The sequence below is a fragment of the Aspergillus wentii genome (genome assembly GCF_001890725.1).
Source record: "Aspergillus wentii DTO 134E9 unplaced genomic scaffold ASPWEscaffold_3, whole genome shotgun sequence".
Lineage (NCBI taxonomy): Eukaryota > Fungi > Ascomycota > Eurotiomycetes > Eurotiales > Aspergillaceae > Aspergillus > Aspergillus wentii.
This window is the reverse complement of record NW_024467834.1, coordinates 111,295-128,075: the sequence shown is the minus strand read 5'-3', so window position 1 is coordinate 128,075 and position 16,781 is coordinate 111,295. Positions and strand designations below refer to the sequence as shown.

Sequence of the window (16,781 nt, the reverse complement as noted above, 5' to 3'; positions counted from 1 at the left end):
AATCCATCTAGCCATGGCAGTTGACTCACTACAGTGGATTTATCTTGGATAGCCATTGCAATTCGATGGACGGTTCTTGCTATACGTGCCGACGTCGGCGCATCCAATGCGACCGATCGCAGATCCCCTGCGGAAAATGCGAAAAAGCAGGAATAGAATGTTACGATAAAAGACCTCTGCGATGGGTAAAAGGTGTTGCTATTCGTGGAAATCTGCAGGGTGTGTCGTTTGAGGCTGGTTCTGGGACGGTTGCAAAGACGTCGAATTCGTTGATGACGCGAAATGGTAAACTTGCGGAATGTTCAATCTATTTTGAGTCTGATTGCTGATTAGGTGCAGGCATGTTGAATGGCCCGGCAATGACGATGCAGTTGGTTCTGGAAGATCCTTCCATGGCGAACCTGGACGGAGTTTCTCGATATTACCTGGACTACTGTGAGCTTTCGATCTACACTATAGCGATTGGGAATTCTAACTTCCGAACAGATAATGACCGCATATGCAAGCTCTTTATCGTGTACGACAGCGACAAGAATCCATTCCGAAGTCTGATCCCTCTCGCCTTGAATGACGGAATCCTTTTAAAGGCTCTTCTTGCTCTGGCAGCATGCCACAAAGCCAATACAGGCCGTCCATTCTACCATACAGAAGAGTCAAACTCTCTGGAATCATTTAATGCCCTTCGAGATACCCTGGCCTTCAAACACCAGGCTATCCAGGGTCTTTCCCGTACCCTGCAAGATGCGCAGGTCGCCAAACAGGATACTACTGTCGCTAGCATCTTTCTTCTGATCTTTTTGGATTTGCTTGAGTCAGGAAGAGATCGATGGAATGTTCATCTGGAAGGTGCTAAGAATTTGATTGCACTAAACAATCAGCCATCCGAGTCGCCAGCTGGGATTGGGCCAGACCCGGGTCGAACGGTCCAGGACATACGAAACTTTATAACCCGGCAGATTTATCTGTATGTGATTGAAATAACTATATAATGCCTACTGCTAACTGTTCCAGGATCGAAACCCTTGGATCAACCTTTGTACGGCCCGGATTATTATCCCAAGTTATCTCACCGGGCCAGCTATGGATGATGCCACAGGAAAACGTGGAACAATCCTTTCTCGGATGCCCAGAGTATATATTAAATGCCATTCAATACCTCTCGCAGCAACGAGATATCATTCTAAGCTTAAACCCAGTCGACGTCGCAGGAATTGACTACCATATACAAAACCTGACTACTGTGCTTGAGTCGATACAGAACTTTGACTGCTATGCCTGGGCGTCAACTCTACCACAGCCACAATCGTCTTCTGTGAGAGATACCCATCATCTTGGTCTTCTATCACAATCATACAAAACCGGTGCACTGGTTTACGGCAGACGAGTCCTCGATATACTCACCCAGGATGTTATTTCCCAGGATGATTTGATTTCAGAATTAATCAACTTGATCGGTGCATTGAAAGATGATAACGCATTATACAAGTGTGTGCTCTGGCCTATTGTCATGATCGGCTTCGAGTGCCAATGGCAGTCGCAGCGGGATTTCGTCACTGGCTGCCTGGAACGATTCTGGACGGACACTAGCTGCTTGAATGCAATCAACGCCGCCAAGGTTCTACAAACTTACTGGCAGCAGGGTGATACTCAGGAGCCATTTTCGTCACAATGGATTTTCAATATTGGATGCTTCGGTGGTGACTGGCTTCTCATATAATGATATTGGATTGATTGGCTCTGCGAAACTGGGGATGAGAAAAACTTTGATTCATTCTAAAAAGGTATGCGTCATGATGAACACAGAACAACTGAGCCTCTAACAAATATTAGAAAATCATTGAATCACCGACTTGAAAGCCTGAAGGAGATCATTTTTCAGATCCTCCCAGTTCTCCAACCCAACACTGACTCGCAATAACTTCCGATCGACCCTGGAATCCGACAATGCGCGCCATTCGATCAACGACTCGACGCCCCCCAGACTGGTTGCGTGCTGGAAAAAGGAAAGCTTGGTCGGGAGGAGTCTTGCGAACTCCTCGCTCTGCAAGATGATGGAAAATACCGGCCCAAAGCCATTTGGCATTTGCGTCTTCATCCATGGCTCGTCTTGGAGACTGGCGTGGTATATCTTCTTGAGTACCTTTTGCACGATACTTGCTTCACTGCCTGGGGCAGCGTCTGGGGTATTCAGAGAGTTGTTGAGCCATGAAATCAGTTGCGTAGAGTTCTGGCTTGCACGTTGCACTCGCACATCCAGAGTCCGGAGACTGCGTGTGCCCAGCCAACTTTCCATATTACCCATGACATTACCAATGGCCAATCGATCTTCGAACAGTTGCTTCAGCCAGTCCTTTCGCTTGACGACAAGGACACCACAGAGGAGGTCACTGTGTCCACCGAAATATTTCGACCCAGAATGCATGACGATATCAGCACCCCACACAAACGGGTCCTGCAGCGGGGGAGGAGCAAATGTGCTATCAACAATGAGATAGGCACCCCGTGCGTGAGCCTTTTTGGCATATTCCTCAATGCTGAAAGCAGTACCGTACGGGTTCACCGGTGTTTCGAGCAGAATTACATCACCTGCTTCCAATTGCTCACCAGGACAATCGAGGCTAAGCTTTTGCAGGCCTGAAAGACGGGAGAGAACGGCGATGACTTCATGACTGCCGTGATAGCCTTCACCTACTGATATGCGGCGCGGGTTGAGCAGGATTAACGCAGCGTGGAGGGCTGCGAGACCAGTGGTGTAGCTGACTGCATGGCCGTTGAGGAGAGAAGACAGGATAGCCTCGAAGCGTGTTGCATTCGGTGCGAATTCCCGGGAGTATACATAGTTCTTCCCGTTGAACTCGTCCTGAGGGAGTTAGTTTTGGATGATGGAAGATATAGGCACACATACAACGGGGTCCACGCTGGGAATCAAGTTCTCTGGCTCATTGGGGAAACGGAATGTTGTAGATAGATGGATGGGAGGTGCGACATCAGTGACCAGATGCAATGGATCATCGGCGTGTAGTGCCTGAGTCGAGGGGTGAATGTGCGACATTTTGGAGTGAGGATGTGAGGGCGGAATGCAGATTCGAGAATTCCACGATACTTATAATCAACGATGCTATACACGCAGTTTCTCCACTCCCTTCAAGTTCCTAAAAGAGAATCAAAGACTTCATCACTTCACAATGGATTGCCACTTCTCTTCCCGGTCACGGGTACCCCACTCCCTTCCTAAAAGAGCAACAATGGTAGCGGGTGTCCAATCATAGTGCGCCCTGCCTACCCCACTACCGTCAACTTCCTAAAAGGGAACAGAGTGGGTCATGAATTCTGAAGATATACAAAGAACTGAATAGATTTAATCGATAAAACTCGACAATTATTTCTGCAGATCATTCAAATGCCCTCGTTCCCTGACAGTCTGCGCAATCCGCTTTCCAACATCCGTGTCCAGCGCTTCAAACCCACTAATCACCCCCTCACGGTCCCCCTTACCCATCTCCTGACTCATCTTGAATTTACCCTGCAATCTGTCTATATTGATCTCAATGCCTATGATGTTCTTTTTAAGAAGTTCAATATACCGATCTGGTGCGTCTGATACAAGCCACGGCTTCACTTTCTCTCCCGTACATCCCATGATGGAGGTCTCGGCGTGGTTTGTGAGATCCTCGATTTGCTTCTGTAGGTAGGAGCCTGTTTCACCGGACTTGGAGTCGCAGTAGACGGTTATCTTGCCGTAGGCTTGTACAGCAGCGTAGTTCCATGTGGGAACGACCTTGCCGGTGTCGGGTTTCGTCTCGGTGTAGAACTTGGGCGTGACGTAGTGATGGTGTGGGCTGTTGAAAAGGACGAGGACTTCATCGGACAGTTCTAAAGTGTTGTTTCCTTGTGCCTTTGATGCTGCAAGAGCGTCCATCAATGCCTTTGCTTGTGGGTTCTGCTTGGCCATGTGGCCGCGGAGGATGCCATTTGAGGGTGTTTCGGTTGAGATTTTTGGGACATCGAGGATGAATGGAATATGGCTGGACTGGATAAGAGGATAGGAAGGTGAGCTGATGGAAGTTGTCAAGATGCCCAGGGGATTTTCACGGATGAATTGTTGGAGGATGGGGATGGATGCTTCTGCGTGGACTGGACGGAGATACATGATGAATACAGTGGAGTATGGAGAGTATGGATATCAACAACATGCGGTAGATATCAGCCTTAAATAGCTATCTCGAAGAACACGATGACTCTTCTATAAAGCACCAATGGCGAAGGGGCAATTAAACATGGTATCCACAGCCCCACGACACACAACTTCTTCTTTGGGCGAGTCACTAATTAGAGTATATTTTGTCATAGCAGTAAATATCCCCACTAGGCCGAATCAGCCTCCAGCCTGGAGGAGATGCAAATGTGGTTTCCAATGCGCGTTTATGATTGCACCATTTCCCCGATTCGCCGCTGTGAATGGCTACAGTCACCGACGGAATTGTTCCATGGTAGACGGTGCTGTATGCCCCTGTTTCCCTGCATCTTTCGACCATATCATGAGAAGATTCGATGCCAGTGACGGAGATACTCTGTTCTTGGGATAGGAATTCCTGCATTGCTCGGCCAAAATAACCGTTACCAGAGCCAAGTTCTAGGACAGTACCAGATGAGCCATGCGAGAGAATCTTTTCACAGATAGACTTGGTATCGACAGATTGGATGATTGTGTCATATTCCTCAAAGGAAAGTCCATATTGTTCACTGGCAGTCTCTCCTCTCTGAAGAAGACTCGTCGAAATCAAAGTATCGATCAACGCTCGCTGGCCGCCAGGAAAACACTCCCAAATGCATTTATCCTCCCATTCGTTGTCTTCGGGTAAGAAGACAGATGGCATGGGATTGACTTCAATCACAACAGGATCACCGGTTGTGGGTACACGAATATCGACATTACACCACCCCTTTCCTGAGCTCTTGTTGGTATAGAATGCTTCGATAGCTGTTGCCTGTAGTTTCTCAAACAAAGCAGGATCGTCCTTCCGGTTGAGTATCTCGACGCTTGTATCGTGGTGGAATTTCGTATCAAACGTCAAGAAGCCGGTATGAGGGTTGAAATCAGAGGGATAGATGTATCTCTCTGGTGCGAGCGGAACAGGAGTATTGCCAATCTCGACGATCACGACCGAATGGTCCCAGCCTTGGATGAATTCTTGAACGACGACATCATCTGGGATCGGAATGCCGTCTACGCTATGCGTCCAGGTTCTAGGGCTCTGTTGATACTCTCCAATGCATGCAGAAGCTCTTCTCTATCATGGCAAATGGATTTCTCGTTTATGAACTGACTTGAACAGCCCGTTGACGGGTTCACAAAGAACGGATAGTTGGATATCCCCGGCACTCTCGGAGTGCCCAATCCCCTCGCATCACGATAGAAATCATTTTTCGTCCGAAGGAGAACCTCACTCCACACACCAGCAGCAGGTAATCCAAACTTTTCGAAATACTGGCATGCTTCAATCCCGGCGACATCGTCTTCATACTGTCCCCACATGAAGTTGAAGTAAAAGTCGAAGTTTTCTGCGATGGCAGCGTCGATCTGCTCTTTGGCTGTTGTCTTGTGTATCCATCGATGCTCGAATGTATGTTCGTCGGTGAATCTGGATGGATCAGCGCCTGGATCGTGTTGGGCGATGCTGTGATTATCCGGATATGCAGATTGGAGGACGCATATTCTCATCTTGAGTTGATGATAAAGATGATTCTAAGAGTAAATATGAAGGCCTAACGCGATGTCTGGTGTTTAGATCAAGTATACCATCTACTTTATATATGTACCTCTGGAGGTGAGCTCGTGTAACATTCGTATTACCTCGGAGCCATCGAGCGCAGAGTAGCTGTGCTAAGAACCCCTCTTTAAAGGAGAGTGTGGTTATACAAACCCAGGATGAATAAACAGGTCATGGGGTAGAACGCTTTGCCACTGATAAACAGGATATATACTCCGGATTCAAATATGGACTGAGCTATGCAGGTCAGATGAGCCTCCATTAGGGAATATGAGACCGACTGTAACGGTTCATATCGGGGGTTACCAATTAATTAAGAGACACTGCCTCTAGCATACCCAAGACGTATTGTCGAAGATCATGTAAGATTGAGAATTATAGCTGACTGAATAGGAAATCCCAGTATTTGTGGTCGTGCTTAATACGGATAAAAATAGCAAGGATATCCCGTTGCGGATGATGAATTCATGTAACCAATAGGCCTAGATGGTGATCGAACATCAAACGTGACATCCGTATTCCAGAAATAGAGAGTGCTTATATCTTCATCAGAAATTCATGTCATCTTTATTCCATCAACTAAAGATATTCAATCAGTATCAACATCACAATGCGCATCTGCGTCTTCCAATCCGCCTATCCAGACGATGATTCAGCAAAAGACTCGGACCCTGGCTATTATCCACACTATTACACAGACATGCACACGTTTGAATACCACTGAATTCACAAAGATACTGCCAAACAGGAGATTGACGCTGTTCTGGCGACGGATTACGATGCGTACTTTAGCTTCATGTGGGGTGAGTACTCTACTGAATAGAGAATGTCTACTAACTTCATAAAGAGCGTATGAAGATCATGTAGCAAGAATCGAAGCAGTTCAGTATCTCGAAAGCAAAATCTCCTGCTTTGGTGGAGTTCCCAGTGCGTCTCTTTTGCAGACAAAGGATGATTTCTATACTGCTGCTCGAAAGAAGGGATCGCCTATTGTCCCGAGTAACGATCTTTCTCGCTTTCCGCTGTTCGTCAAGCCGGTCCATAGCTATGCCAGCCATGGAATTGACGACAGTTCACTCTGCTTCAATGAAGAGGAACTGAAAAGCAAGATTGCAGCATTGGATGCAAGTCTCGCCCCGCATCGAGATCGCAGACCATATTCAGTTAAATCAACCAGACTTGGGGAACTGTCAATCCCATCTGATATTCTTGTTACCGAGTATATCCGTGGCGTAGACTACTTTGTCGTCGTATGTCAGATTGGCGATACTGTATTCCCCCTCTGTCCAGAGAAGTGGCGTCTTCCACCATCGACGCATGGGAAGCTGGATGTCTTTCTGACTCCGCAGATGAAGTATCATGCCGAAACAGATGTTGAACTACTCAAGCAAGACAACGATCCTATCCTTTACGACGCCTTACAGAGTACAGCTCTACAAGCCTGGAAGACCTCCAACACCGGTGCCTATTGGAGCCATGTGGACATGCGCGTTCGAGCAAATGGCGAGATTGTCGCTCTCCAAGTCAATCCGATGGCTGGGATATTCACACCACCAGGAATCCATCCCGTTCATGATCCATCAGTGACGAAGCACTTTCCGGGTGGTCATCGCTCGCTCATCAACTGTGCTCTTGCTGTCCAGCGCATCAAATCGAGCAGGTTGTCGAGGGAGATTCAGAATACGCATGATCAGATCTCGGCTTCGTATGATCGCTTTTCCGACTTGTACGACTCCAAAGCGTCGAGTCAGACACGGACTGTGCCGATCATTGAGGAGTATATCTCCATGTTTGGCTTTGATGGAACTGTATTGGATCTGGGATGCGGAACAGGGGCTTTTGGACGTATCCTCCATCAGCATCATCCAGATCATCCCAAGTTACCCGGGATTGAACTTTCGCCCCAAATGGCAGCACGGGCTACATCATCCGGTGCCTATGGGACTATCTTTGAAGGAAGCATCCAACAACACGTATCCAGCATCGGAAGAATCGACCATGTTGTCTCCTGGTACGCACTGCAGTTCCTCGATGAGGTCGATCTCAACTTTGCCCTCACTACGTGCTTTATTAACGCAACTCAATCCATCACCTTTTCCATCGATGAAATCCCAGACAAATACAATGAGGATATCAAGGAGGCTGGTGATGCGCACATGGTTCAGTTCAATCATGTTGCTGCGGTTGAACGATTTGGAGTTCCTCATGGCTGGAGATTGGCGCATCGACGGAGACAATTCGCATGGAAGTCTGCGCATACCAAGTATGATGTGTATAGTACTGTCTTTCGATATGAGAGAGTCTAGATAGTTGATCTATTTACTTTGATTTTATTCATAAATGCATACCACAGCTATCCAATAAACCATGGCATATCTCAATACCCATTTAATTATACAGAATACTGGTGTTACATACAACCTAGAGCGTGACGAGTATATTCGCCACATAGAAGTCATCAGTTACACACAGCTGCACAGGAATACAGGATCCCCATCCAAACGAACGTTGCAATAATCATCAACTAATGCACCGACAGAGAGAGGATGTGAGGCTCTCACGTCAGCGTTACATCTATACACGCTCAAAAGCATCACCAACGACACTACAGACTCATGTTCATCATGGATCAATTACTCTCACGCCTGACAGGCAGTGGTGACAGTCCTCCAGCATTCTTGAAAGTGCGATCATCCAGAGCGTTTATTATTTTGGCGGTTGTTTTTGCGATCTTCACCGTATGTCCATCACGTACTCGAGTCACACAAGCTGACGTTTTAGGACATCTTTCTCTATGGATTGGTATGTCTCTTCCTGAAGATGGAATCAGGCTAATGGATAGATTGTGCCTGTTGTTCCGACGGCTTTGCAACAACGAGTTGGGTTGTCTGAAGATGATGGTGAGTTTTCTCTGCAATCAAGATGAATCTAACAATGTACAGAGCAGCGATGGATGTCGATTCTACTGGGGCTATACGGAGCCACCTTTCTCGCGGCATCTCGTGAGTAGTTTCTATCTGATCTCTACCAGACTGACAGAATAGCTCTCTCTGGCTATCTGGCCGATCGCATCCAATCCAGACGAGGCCCTCTCATCCTAGGCCTGGTAGCATTGGGCGGTGCAACTGCCATGATCTGTGTGGGAACACATATCGCACTCTGGATTGCCGGTCGATTACTGCAAGGCGCATCCGCAGCTGTCGTCTATACTGTTGGGATGGCACTGCTGATTGAAACAGTCAGTAAGAAGGACCTGGCACAAGCGATGGGATATGTCGATCTGGCTTCGACGATTGGGGTTTGTGCCGGTCCGTTGCTCGGGGGTGTCTTGTACGAGCGCTGTGGATATTATGCTCCCTTTGGACTGGCATTTGGCTTGATTACGCTGGACATTGTTTTGCGGCTGGCGTTGATTGAGAGGAAACATGCGCTGCGATGGACGCAGCCTCAATTGCCGTCGACAAGATCGGAGAAGACAATGGAGGAGAATATCACACCAGGTCAACCGGAGAATCCGGAAGAAAAGACACGTCGCAATCGGCTGGTGACGCTGCTCTCATCGTATCGCATGATTGTGGCCATCTGGGTGTCTTTTGTCGTCTCGATCGTGTTGACTTCCTTCGACAGCACCATTCCCCTCTTCGTGAGAGACACGTTCCACTGGAAGCAGACAGCGCAAGGCCTCATTTTCATTCCACTGGCTATTCCGCATCTTTTCGACCCCCTGATTGGCTTCCTCGTCGACCGATACGGCTTTGTTCGACGATATGTCGCTGCAGGGGCACTTCTTGCATCGGTTCCTCCCATAGTTCTTCTCCGTGCCGTGACGGAAAACACCATGCACGATAAAATCATCCTCTGCGCTCTCCTCGCCTTGATCGGCCTCTGTCTGGCTCTGCTGGCACCGCCGATCATGGTCGAGGTGTTCTACACCATCCAAGCCAAGGAGGAGGAAGATCCTCGTATTTTCGGCACAGGTGGCGCCATCGCCTTCTCGTACGGCCTGATGAACGCGGCCTTTGCGGCAGGAAGCATCGCCGGGCCGTTTTTTGGCGGTTTCATTAAGGATGATGCGGGCTGGGGCACGATGGGCTGGGCGATCGCGTTGTTGATGGGTGTTTCGGTGGTGCCAACCTTGCTGTGTCTGGGGGGATTGTGGACGAAGAGAAGCATCTGAATGGACCGTGTTTAAACTGTTTGTGGCTTAATCTCCGGTGGTGGATGTTTTTCGCACGGGGCAATTTCGGGGAATTTATTGGATTTATTGTGGAGCGAATCTTGTTGTCACGAACCGTTGAATCGGTATAATAGGGGTTGATGTCATGAGATATTTCTTATGCTCGCCACTATCACTTCACTCCCTCACTTCAATTGCTGAAGAGTAAATACTCATAGTGCATACGTAATGTCTCTCTCAACTCGTGCTCTCCCCCCCTCCTTCGAGGTGTTCGACAACAGCTTCTACAACATCACCGGCTCAACACCAAAACTGTCTGTCTTGCTGGAGAACAATGACTTCCCCTTTGCCCACGAGGCGAGTGTCTACACCCCCTCCACCAACGAGCTCTTCATGACCAGCAACATGTTCACCGACCCCATCACCAAAAAAACCACCATCAAGATCTCCAAGGTCAGCCTGGACAGCAACCCCGTCACCTCGCAGATTATCAACACCACCGTTCCGCTGGGCAATGGCGGCATCAACTACAAGGATGGCATCCTCTGGTGTGGCCAGGGCACGATGAATGAAACCGGCGGTCTGTTCCAGATGTCGATTGAGCCACCTTATACGTCCGAGCTGCTGGTGGGCAACTTTTACGGCCGTCAGTTCACTTCCATCAACGATGTTGTCGTGCATAGCGATGGCTCGTTCTGGTTTACGGATCCCATCTACGGTTATGTCCAAGGCGTCAGGCCGAAGCCTCAATTGCCTAGTCAGGTCTATCGGTTCGATCCCAAGACCAACAACACCCGTGTTGTGGCGGATGGCTTCGATCGCCCGAATGGAATCAGTTTCTCGCCTGACGAGAAGATTGTGTACATCACCGACACTGGCGCGACGATTGGAGATGGATCAAAGGATCCCACCAAGCCTGCTACTATGTATGTATACTCTATGTCCATATCAGATGATACTAATAGGATAGCTACGCATACGATCTGACAACCTCTCACGGTTCAACCTTCCTGACTAACCGCCGTGTCTTTGCCATGGCTGACACTGGTATTCCCGATGGCATCAAAACCGACATGCAAGGGAATGTGTATGCTGGCTGTGGCGATGGCATCAACGTCTGGTCTGCCGGTGGAATTCTCCTTGGAAAGATCCTGGTCGACAACGGCGCTGCCAACTTTGGCTTTGGAAAAGGAGGACAGTTGTACATTATGAATGAGAACAAGGTGTACTTTGCGCAGTTGGACTCTTCGGTCAAGGGGAGTATCTTGAAGATCTAGTGCAGATGATATGATGTGTATGATACTCGAATGAGTCTATATCAGGAATAGAATTACTCATGATCGGCGATCGGATATGAATGAATGTAACATCACACAGCTTACTGAGGGCTGGTTACCGCTGTCATTGAGGTAGAGCGGATGCACCAGTCGGGACTGATTCTGACAACTCTATACGAAGTTACTGCACATGCCAGTCTATCTTCCGCGTCATTCTGTAGTTGAGGTGATCAGATCCAGTACTACTGCAGACGCGACTGACATCAACCCCTCCGACTGCTGATCTACACTCTTATTGCTTGATGAAGATATCCGTCTCGGAATGGTAGACTGACTCAAAGCTTAGTACAACGTTGAAGACGAGGCTAAATTCTGACATGAGAATCATCGCAACTTTTATCTCCGTCCCCCGATGGTACAGAGTATCTGATTTGTGTGCTTGAAAATAGTGAGAATTGTGCTACCCATGACGTTCTGTAGCAGGGTAGCAGCCAGAGTTCCAGGACGCAAGATGACATCTTTTGCCACACGATATTGGATGGAGCCTTCCAAGACAGTAGAAGAAATGCTGATTTGGATTCAGCAGCGAACCATGGACTCGATTCCGTATGAACACGTGTGGTTGCAGAAACTAAAAGAACTTAGTCCTGACTGTGCTACTGCCTGCAAATTTGAGAATCTCTTGGTTATCCAGCCTCAATCAAAACCTCACCCCAGAACGATTGGGAAATTGGTTGATGGTGGCTTCAACGTTCGGCTTCACAGTTATGATTTTGTTCTTGAGTGTGGTCTTGAAGTGGATCATATCAATGCAACAGCCCATTACGAATATGATTGTCTCAATACAGACCGTGCAAGCGCGATTGTGAATCAATTTGCCAGTATCCTAGCACTGATACACACGAACCCAGAAGTGTCTATCTCCGCCATTTCAGGGATTTCTCCAGGGGATCTGACACAGTTGCAAAGATGGAACAAGGCTACTCCTGGCGCAGTTGATCTGTGTGTTCATGGTATCATTCTGCGACATACTTTGGCACATCCTAATTCTCTTGCAGTATCTTCATGGGATGAAGATATGACATACATTGAGCTGGATCGACTGTCTTCTAGAGTGGCTGCTTGTCTCCGAAAGCGTCACATAGGACCAGAGTATTCTGTCGCCCTCCATTTCCAAAGATCCTCATCTGCTCACCACGCTGAAAAACCTGGTACTCGTTGGTGAACCGATGAAACCAGGGGATGTTACCACCTGGGCCGACCATGTCCAGTTGGTAAATGCCTATGGTCCGTCTGAATGTTGCATTTCCAGTGTTGAGCAGTTCTCTGTTACTTCGACTTCTAATCCTGCGCATATCGGAACCAGCAGTTCTGCGGCAACGTGGATTGTTGACCCTGAAGATCACGATCGACTACTTCCCATCGGAGCGATGGGGGAGCTTCTCATTGAAGGTCCTATTGTGGGTCGGGGCTATCTGAATGAGCCAGAGAAGACATCTGCTGCCTTTATCGACAGTCTTCCTGACTGTGCTCTATCCGAGGTAGAAAAGACCGAGTGTACAAGACTGGTGATATGGTGCAGTATAGTCTCCAGATGGATGGATCACTAGTCTATATTGGTCGCAAAGACAACCAGATCAAACTGAGAGGACAGCGATTGGAGCTGGGAGAAGTCGAGTATCAGATCTTACAATATGCGGTTGATGTCAAAGATGCCATTGTGGAGCTTGTGATTCCAGATAGACAGCCGATATTAATTGCCTTTCTCTGGCTTGGAGATGAAGCTGGAGATGATGAGATCTTGGGAGACTTCAACAGTACATTCCAATCCGTTGTTCAGATGATTGAAGCTGTCCTCCCTGATCACCTTCCATCATACATGATTCCATCTCGCTTCCTGCCACTGCGTCGAGTCCCACAAACATACACCGGCAAAGCGGATCGAAAGCGACTGCGAGAGATGGCAGCGAGTCTATCACCAGAGCAGATGCAGTCATTTCAGACAGCGACACGAAAACAGCGACTGGTAGCTACGACAGAGTCGGAGAGACTGTTGCAGGAGCTAGTTGCGAATGTTCTGGATATACATCAGAGTGAGATTAGTCTGGAAAGTAACTTCTTTCAGTTGGGAGGTGATTCATTGACAGCGATGAGGCTGGTGTCTTGTCTGCGGAAGATGTGCAATGTCAGAGTTACGGATATATACAAACAGCCGGTGTTGTCTCGACTGGCAGAGAGAATGGATATAAAGATTGCCTAGAAGTATGCGAAATATATAGTTGAATTGAGTCACTTGATAAAATATATTTAGTTGATTTAAAGCAGCTTTGTAACAACCGATACCGGCTGTCATCGACGCCCTATATGTCTGTAACCGACACTATCCGATGAGTCAGTTCAGATATAAAACATTAGATATCTTCTAAAATAATTGTCACCATAATCATCATGTCTCAACAAGCACCATACGGTAAGTTATTGATTATCTATCATCGCGATCTTACTGACGAATAGTCACCCTTGATGTCTTCACCTCCGAACGGTATGCAAATATATATCCACCGCCATCTCCAAATCTAACAACCACAGCTTCAAAGGCAACCCCCTCGCAGTAGTCGACATCAGCAACATCAATCTAACCCACCAACGCAAACAGCAAATTGCTCGCGAATTCAACTTCTCCGAGACGGTCTTTCTGCACCATGAACCAGGCCAGAATCCCCGGGCGGAGATCTTCACCCCCGTGAATGAGATGGAATTCGCCGGCCATCCTGTCATCGGGACTGGCCATCTTCTATTTAAGGATATTTTTGCTGGACAGAAGAGTCTGACGCTGGAGACCAAGGCTGGGCCGGTGGAGATTGAGTATGATGGGCAGAAGGTTGTGTCTGCGGGTGTTCCGCATAATATCCATGTCCATGAGAGGGAAGCACCGGTTGCTGCGCTTGCGAGTGTTCAGGATGTATTGAGTGCTTCTGATATCAATGGGACATATCCTACCGTGTCGATTGTCAAGGGAGTCACATACGTCCTGGCTGATCTGACAGAGCGACCGGATGTTTTCTCCAACATTGCAGCTGGTGCAAGTCCAACCGTCGATCTGGATGACGGCTGGAGCCCATCATTCGTGGGAACCATGTACTATCGTCAGCTTGAGTCTCGCACAGAGGGAGATCCAGCTATCTGGAATCTCCGCGTCAGAATGATTGCCATCAACTTGGAAGATCCAGCATGTGGCAGTGGATCGTGTGCATTGGGTGCGTTCCTCGCTCTACGAAATGGACAGCAGAAACATCGGTTTTACATCGATCAAGGACTGGAAATGGGGAGAGACAGCCATATCATCGTGGATATCGAGCTGAATGCGGCCAGGAATGGAGTGGAGAGAATCAAACTGGCTGGTCCTGCAGCGTTTGTGGCCGAGGGAAAGATGTCTGTTGATTGATTATCGATTGACATAATGCTATCACGATGAGAATTGGAGTACTCCAACATATAACACAGACATTGATAGGCAATATGAGTGATTTCTGAGTTATTGCATGGGGTATGCTTGATCTATCTCCAAAGATAAGATACTCCAACTACCCCAACTGCGACTATACGAAAACAACCCCGACTGTTATCTTGAAGCACACGGCTTTTATTCGTGGCAGCAGGGTATCTCGACCCCAGTTTATCTTCTTACCCCACAAAGTTATCTGGCAGGGTATTAGGGATGTATTTAAGCGGCAGTCTCAGGACTGATCTCTCTGTCAACCATCATTATGTCGCTCAATGAAAAGGATAGCATCACTCCGGCTGATTCGTCTGACGTTGAACTCGGCCAGAGCAAAGATGTTGGCGAGGAATTCGAGATCTTTGGCCAGGGAGATGGCGATGTCAACTTTCGCACCGTCGAGTGGGTGCATGCGTCCATGATCTTTCTAAAGAGTGAGTCCATCAATTATCAACCATCGAGATCCAATCTAATTGCTAGTCATCTTTGCAACCGGTGTCCTCTCCATCCCATCTGTCATGTACGATTATGGCGCTGTCCCTGGTTCAATTCTGCTGGTCTCCTGGACGGGATTGAATGGATATACAGCCATCATCCAAGGCAACTTTCGCAACCAACACCCGGGATGCCATTCGATTGGCGATATGGCGCAGATCCTCGGTGGTGTTCCTCTGCGAGAACTGGCTGGGCTGCTCTTTGTTGCTAGTAATGTGGTCTGCGCTGCATCGGGGATTATCGGTATTTCTGCTGCTCTCAACGCACTGTCTGTCCATGCTGCCTGCACTGTCTGGTGGTCATTGATTGCCACTGTTGCCGTCTTCTTCCTGGCGAGTGTGCGCAAGTTCTCGCATATCAGTTGGCTGACCTGGGTGGGATTTCTGACCATCTTTGTTGCGGTGTTGATTGTGGTGTAAGCATCTTCTCTAATACTCCCATACTGATAGAAGTATATCTAACTGGACAGAATTGGCGTCACTCTGAATGATCGACCAGCTGCTGCTCCTGCCGGTCCGTACGAACTCGGCTTCAGAATCGTTGGCAATCCAGCCTTTATCCCCGGCATCTCAGCCTCGTTGAACATGTTCGTCTCGAGTGCAGCCACGTCTGCCTTTCTGCCCGTCATTTCAGAAATGAAGAAACCGAAAGACTACAATAAAGCCGTGTTTCTGTGCATGGGCTTCGTGACAGCCGCCTATCTCGCCTTCACGATGGTCCTGTATTACTGGTGCGGACAGTGGATTGCCTCTCCATCACTGGGCAGTGCTGGCCCAACCGTCAAGAAGATCGCATACGGCGTTGGCCTGCCTGGCCTGCTGATCAGCGGCTGTCTGTACGTCCATGTTGCGTCGAAATATCTCTTTGTGCGCATCCTGCGCAATTCGGTCCATCTGCAGCGCAATTCCTTCGTGCACTGGGGCACCTGGCTGAGCTGCACCGCCAGCCTGTCGATCGTGGCGTTTATCCTGGCCTCGGCGATTCCAATTTTCAATTATATCCTGGCGCTGGTGGGCAGTTTGTGTTTTGCGCCGTTGGCGATCAGTCTGCCGGGGCTGTTGTGGCTGTATGATCATGGGCATAAGCGGAGGGGAATATATAACATCACCATGTATGGGATCCATGTGTTCATGGTGGTGCTGGGCCTATTTATGACGGTCAGTGGGACGTATTCGGTGATCAGCCAGATCCAAGAGGCGTATGCTGGAGGGCAGATCGACTCGGCGTTTTCGTGTGCGGACAATAGCGGGACTGTTTGATGTATATGAAGCTATCCACAACAGATAATAACCATCAAAATGAACCATCAAATAATCCCAAAAAACCCTCCAAATAACTTGGAATAACCTGAAATTAAATGAACCCTGCAATACACTGCCCTCACCGGTTAATTAAAAGAACCAGCCAGACCAACGGCACGGGAACCGCCAACGTTGGAAGCGGAAATGACGATCACCACAAGCGAATCGATCGCCACAATCCCCTAACTTCTCTCTTCCCTCCCTTTGTGCCTCTTCTCCCTCTCCTCCATCTCCCTCGTTCTGATCTCTCTATCATGAGAC

At 48.3% G+C, this 16,781-nt stretch overlaps 9 protein-coding genes across 9 annotated transcripts; 7 read left to right on the top strand and 2 right to left on the bottom strand.

Annotated features, from left to right (window-relative positions):
* Positions 1–65: 65 nt before the first annotated feature.
* On the top strand, positions 66–1,717 carry ASPWEDRAFT_106714 (Zn(II)2Cys6 transcription factor; the record flags this gene model as incomplete). Its single annotated transcript, XM_040827831.1, has 4 exons — positions 66–300; positions 340–435; positions 487–964; positions 1,012–1,717. The coding sequence occupies 4 exons, from the start codon at positions 66–68 to the stop codon at positions 1,715–1,717; spliced, it is 1,515 nt and encodes a 504-aa protein (XP_040690003.1).
* A 117-nt stretch (positions 1,718–1,834) lies between these two features.
* ASPWEDRAFT_49855 (uncharacterized protein) lies at positions 1,835–4,150 on the bottom strand (the record flags this gene model as incomplete). The annotated part of the gene is made up of 2 exons (XM_040837339.1): positions 1,835–2,860; positions 3,419–4,150. 2 exons carry the CDS (start codon positions 4,148–4,150, stop codon positions 1,835–1,837), a joined length of 1,758 nt encoding a protein of 585 aa, XP_040690002.1.
* A 175-nt stretch (positions 4,151–4,325) lies between these two features.
* On the bottom strand, positions 4,326–5,722 carry ASPWEDRAFT_169853 (uncharacterized protein; the record flags this gene model as incomplete). Its single annotated transcript, XM_040830529.1, has 2 exons — positions 4,326–5,266; positions 5,329–5,722. The coding sequence occupies 2 exons, from the start codon at positions 5,720–5,722 to the stop codon at positions 4,326–4,328; spliced, it is 1,335 nt and encodes a 444-aa protein (XP_040690001.1).
* A 659-nt stretch (positions 5,723–6,381) lies between these two features.
* Positions 6,382–8,140, top strand: ASPWEDRAFT_737094 (uncharacterized protein). The gene is made up of 2 exons (XM_040839367.1): positions 6,382–6,578; positions 6,619–8,140. Exons 1-2 carry the CDS (start codon positions 6,568–6,570, stop codon positions 8,075–8,077), a joined length of 1,470 nt encoding a protein of 489 aa, XP_040690000.1. The 5' UTR covers positions 6,382–6,567; the 3' UTR covers positions 8,078–8,140.
* A 342-nt stretch (positions 8,141–8,482) lies between these two features.
* Positions 8,483–10,132, top strand: ASPWEDRAFT_37896 (MFS transporter). The gene has a single exon (XM_040834780.1). The coding sequence runs from the start codon at positions 8,902–8,904 to the stop codon at positions 9,946–9,948; it is 1,047 nt and encodes a 348-aa protein (XP_040689999.1). The 5' UTR covers positions 8,483–8,901; the 3' UTR covers positions 9,949–10,132.
* Positions 10,133–10,242: 110 nt separating this feature from the next.
* Positions 10,243–11,291, top strand: ASPWEDRAFT_37894 (SMP-30/gluconolactonase/LRE family protein). Its single transcript, XM_040834779.1, has 2 exons — positions 10,243–10,874; positions 10,919–11,291. Exons 1-2 carry the CDS (start codon positions 10,354–10,356, stop codon positions 11,223–11,225), a joined length of 828 nt encoding a protein of 275 aa, XP_040689998.1. The 5' UTR covers positions 10,243–10,353; the 3' UTR covers positions 11,226–11,291.
* A 493-nt stretch (positions 11,292–11,784) lies between these two features.
* ASPWEDRAFT_66758 (uncharacterized protein) lies at positions 11,785–13,514 on the top strand. Its single transcript, XM_040838862.1, has 3 exons — positions 11,785–12,446; positions 12,538–12,766; positions 12,808–13,514. The coding sequence occupies exons 1-3, from the start codon at positions 11,791–11,793 to the stop codon at positions 13,483–13,485; spliced, it is 1,563 nt and encodes a 520-aa protein (XP_040689997.1). The 5' UTR covers positions 11,785–11,790; the 3' UTR covers positions 13,486–13,514.
* A 159-nt stretch (positions 13,515–13,673) lies between these two features.
* ASPWEDRAFT_49852 (PhzF family phenazine biosynthesis protein) lies at positions 13,674–14,670 on the top strand (the record flags this gene model as incomplete). Its single annotated transcript, XM_040837338.1, has 3 exons — positions 13,674–13,695; positions 13,740–13,767; positions 13,815–14,670. 3 exons carry the CDS (start codon positions 13,674–13,676, stop codon positions 14,668–14,670), a joined length of 906 nt encoding a protein of 301 aa, XP_040689996.1.
* A 161-nt stretch (positions 14,671–14,831) lies between these two features.
* On the top strand, positions 14,832–16,635 carry ASPWEDRAFT_404454 (putative neutral amino acid permease). The gene is made up of 3 exons (XM_040835321.1): positions 14,832–15,158; positions 15,205–15,634; positions 15,689–16,635. Exons 1-3 carry the CDS (start codon positions 14,993–14,995, stop codon positions 16,476–16,478), a joined length of 1,386 nt encoding a protein of 461 aa, XP_040689995.1. The 5' UTR covers positions 14,832–14,992; the 3' UTR covers positions 16,479–16,635.
* The last annotated feature ends 146 nt before the right edge of the window (positions 16,636–16,781 follow it).

What these genes read in the sequence shown, in the direction of transcription:
- ASPWEDRAFT_66758 (XM_040838862.1), top strand. Translation starts at nt 11,791, where the DNA reads ATGCTGATTTGGATTCAGCAGCGAACCATGGACTCGATTCCGTATGAA. An exon ending in GAAAAACCTGGTACTCGTTG is followed by an intron (nt 12,447 to 12,537) that starts GTGAACCGATGA and finishes TTGCATTTCCAG; the next exon opens with TGTTGAGCAGTTCTCTGTTA. An exon ending in CTGACTGTGCTCTATCCGAG is followed by an intron (nt 12,767 to 12,807) that starts GTAGAAAAGACC and finishes GATATGGTGCAG; the next exon opens with TATAGTCTCCAGATGGATGG.
- ASPWEDRAFT_37896 (XM_040834780.1), top strand. Translation starts at nt 8,902, where the DNA reads ATGATCTGTGTGGGAACACATATCGCACTCTGGATTGCCGGTCGATTA.
- ASPWEDRAFT_37894 (XM_040834779.1), top strand. Translation starts at nt 10,354, where the DNA reads ATGTTCACCGACCCCATCACCAAAAAAACCACCATCAAGATCTCCAAG. An exon ending in CCCACCAAGCCTGCTACTAT is followed by an intron (nt 10,875 to 10,918) that starts GTATGTATACTC and finishes CTAATAGGATAG; the next exon opens with CTACGCATACGATCTGACAA.
- ASPWEDRAFT_404454 (XM_040835321.1), top strand. Translation starts at nt 14,993, where the DNA reads ATGTCGCTCAATGAAAAGGATAGCATCACTCCGGCTGATTCGTCTGAC. An exon ending in GTCCATGATCTTTCTAAAGA is followed by an intron (nt 15,159 to 15,204) that starts GTGAGTCCATCA and finishes TCTAATTGCTAG; the next exon opens with TCATCTTTGCAACCGGTGTC. An exon ending in GTTGCGGTGTTGATTGTGGT is followed by an intron (nt 15,635 to 15,688) that starts GTAAGCATCTTC and finishes CTAACTGGACAG; the next exon opens with AATTGGCGTCACTCTGAATG.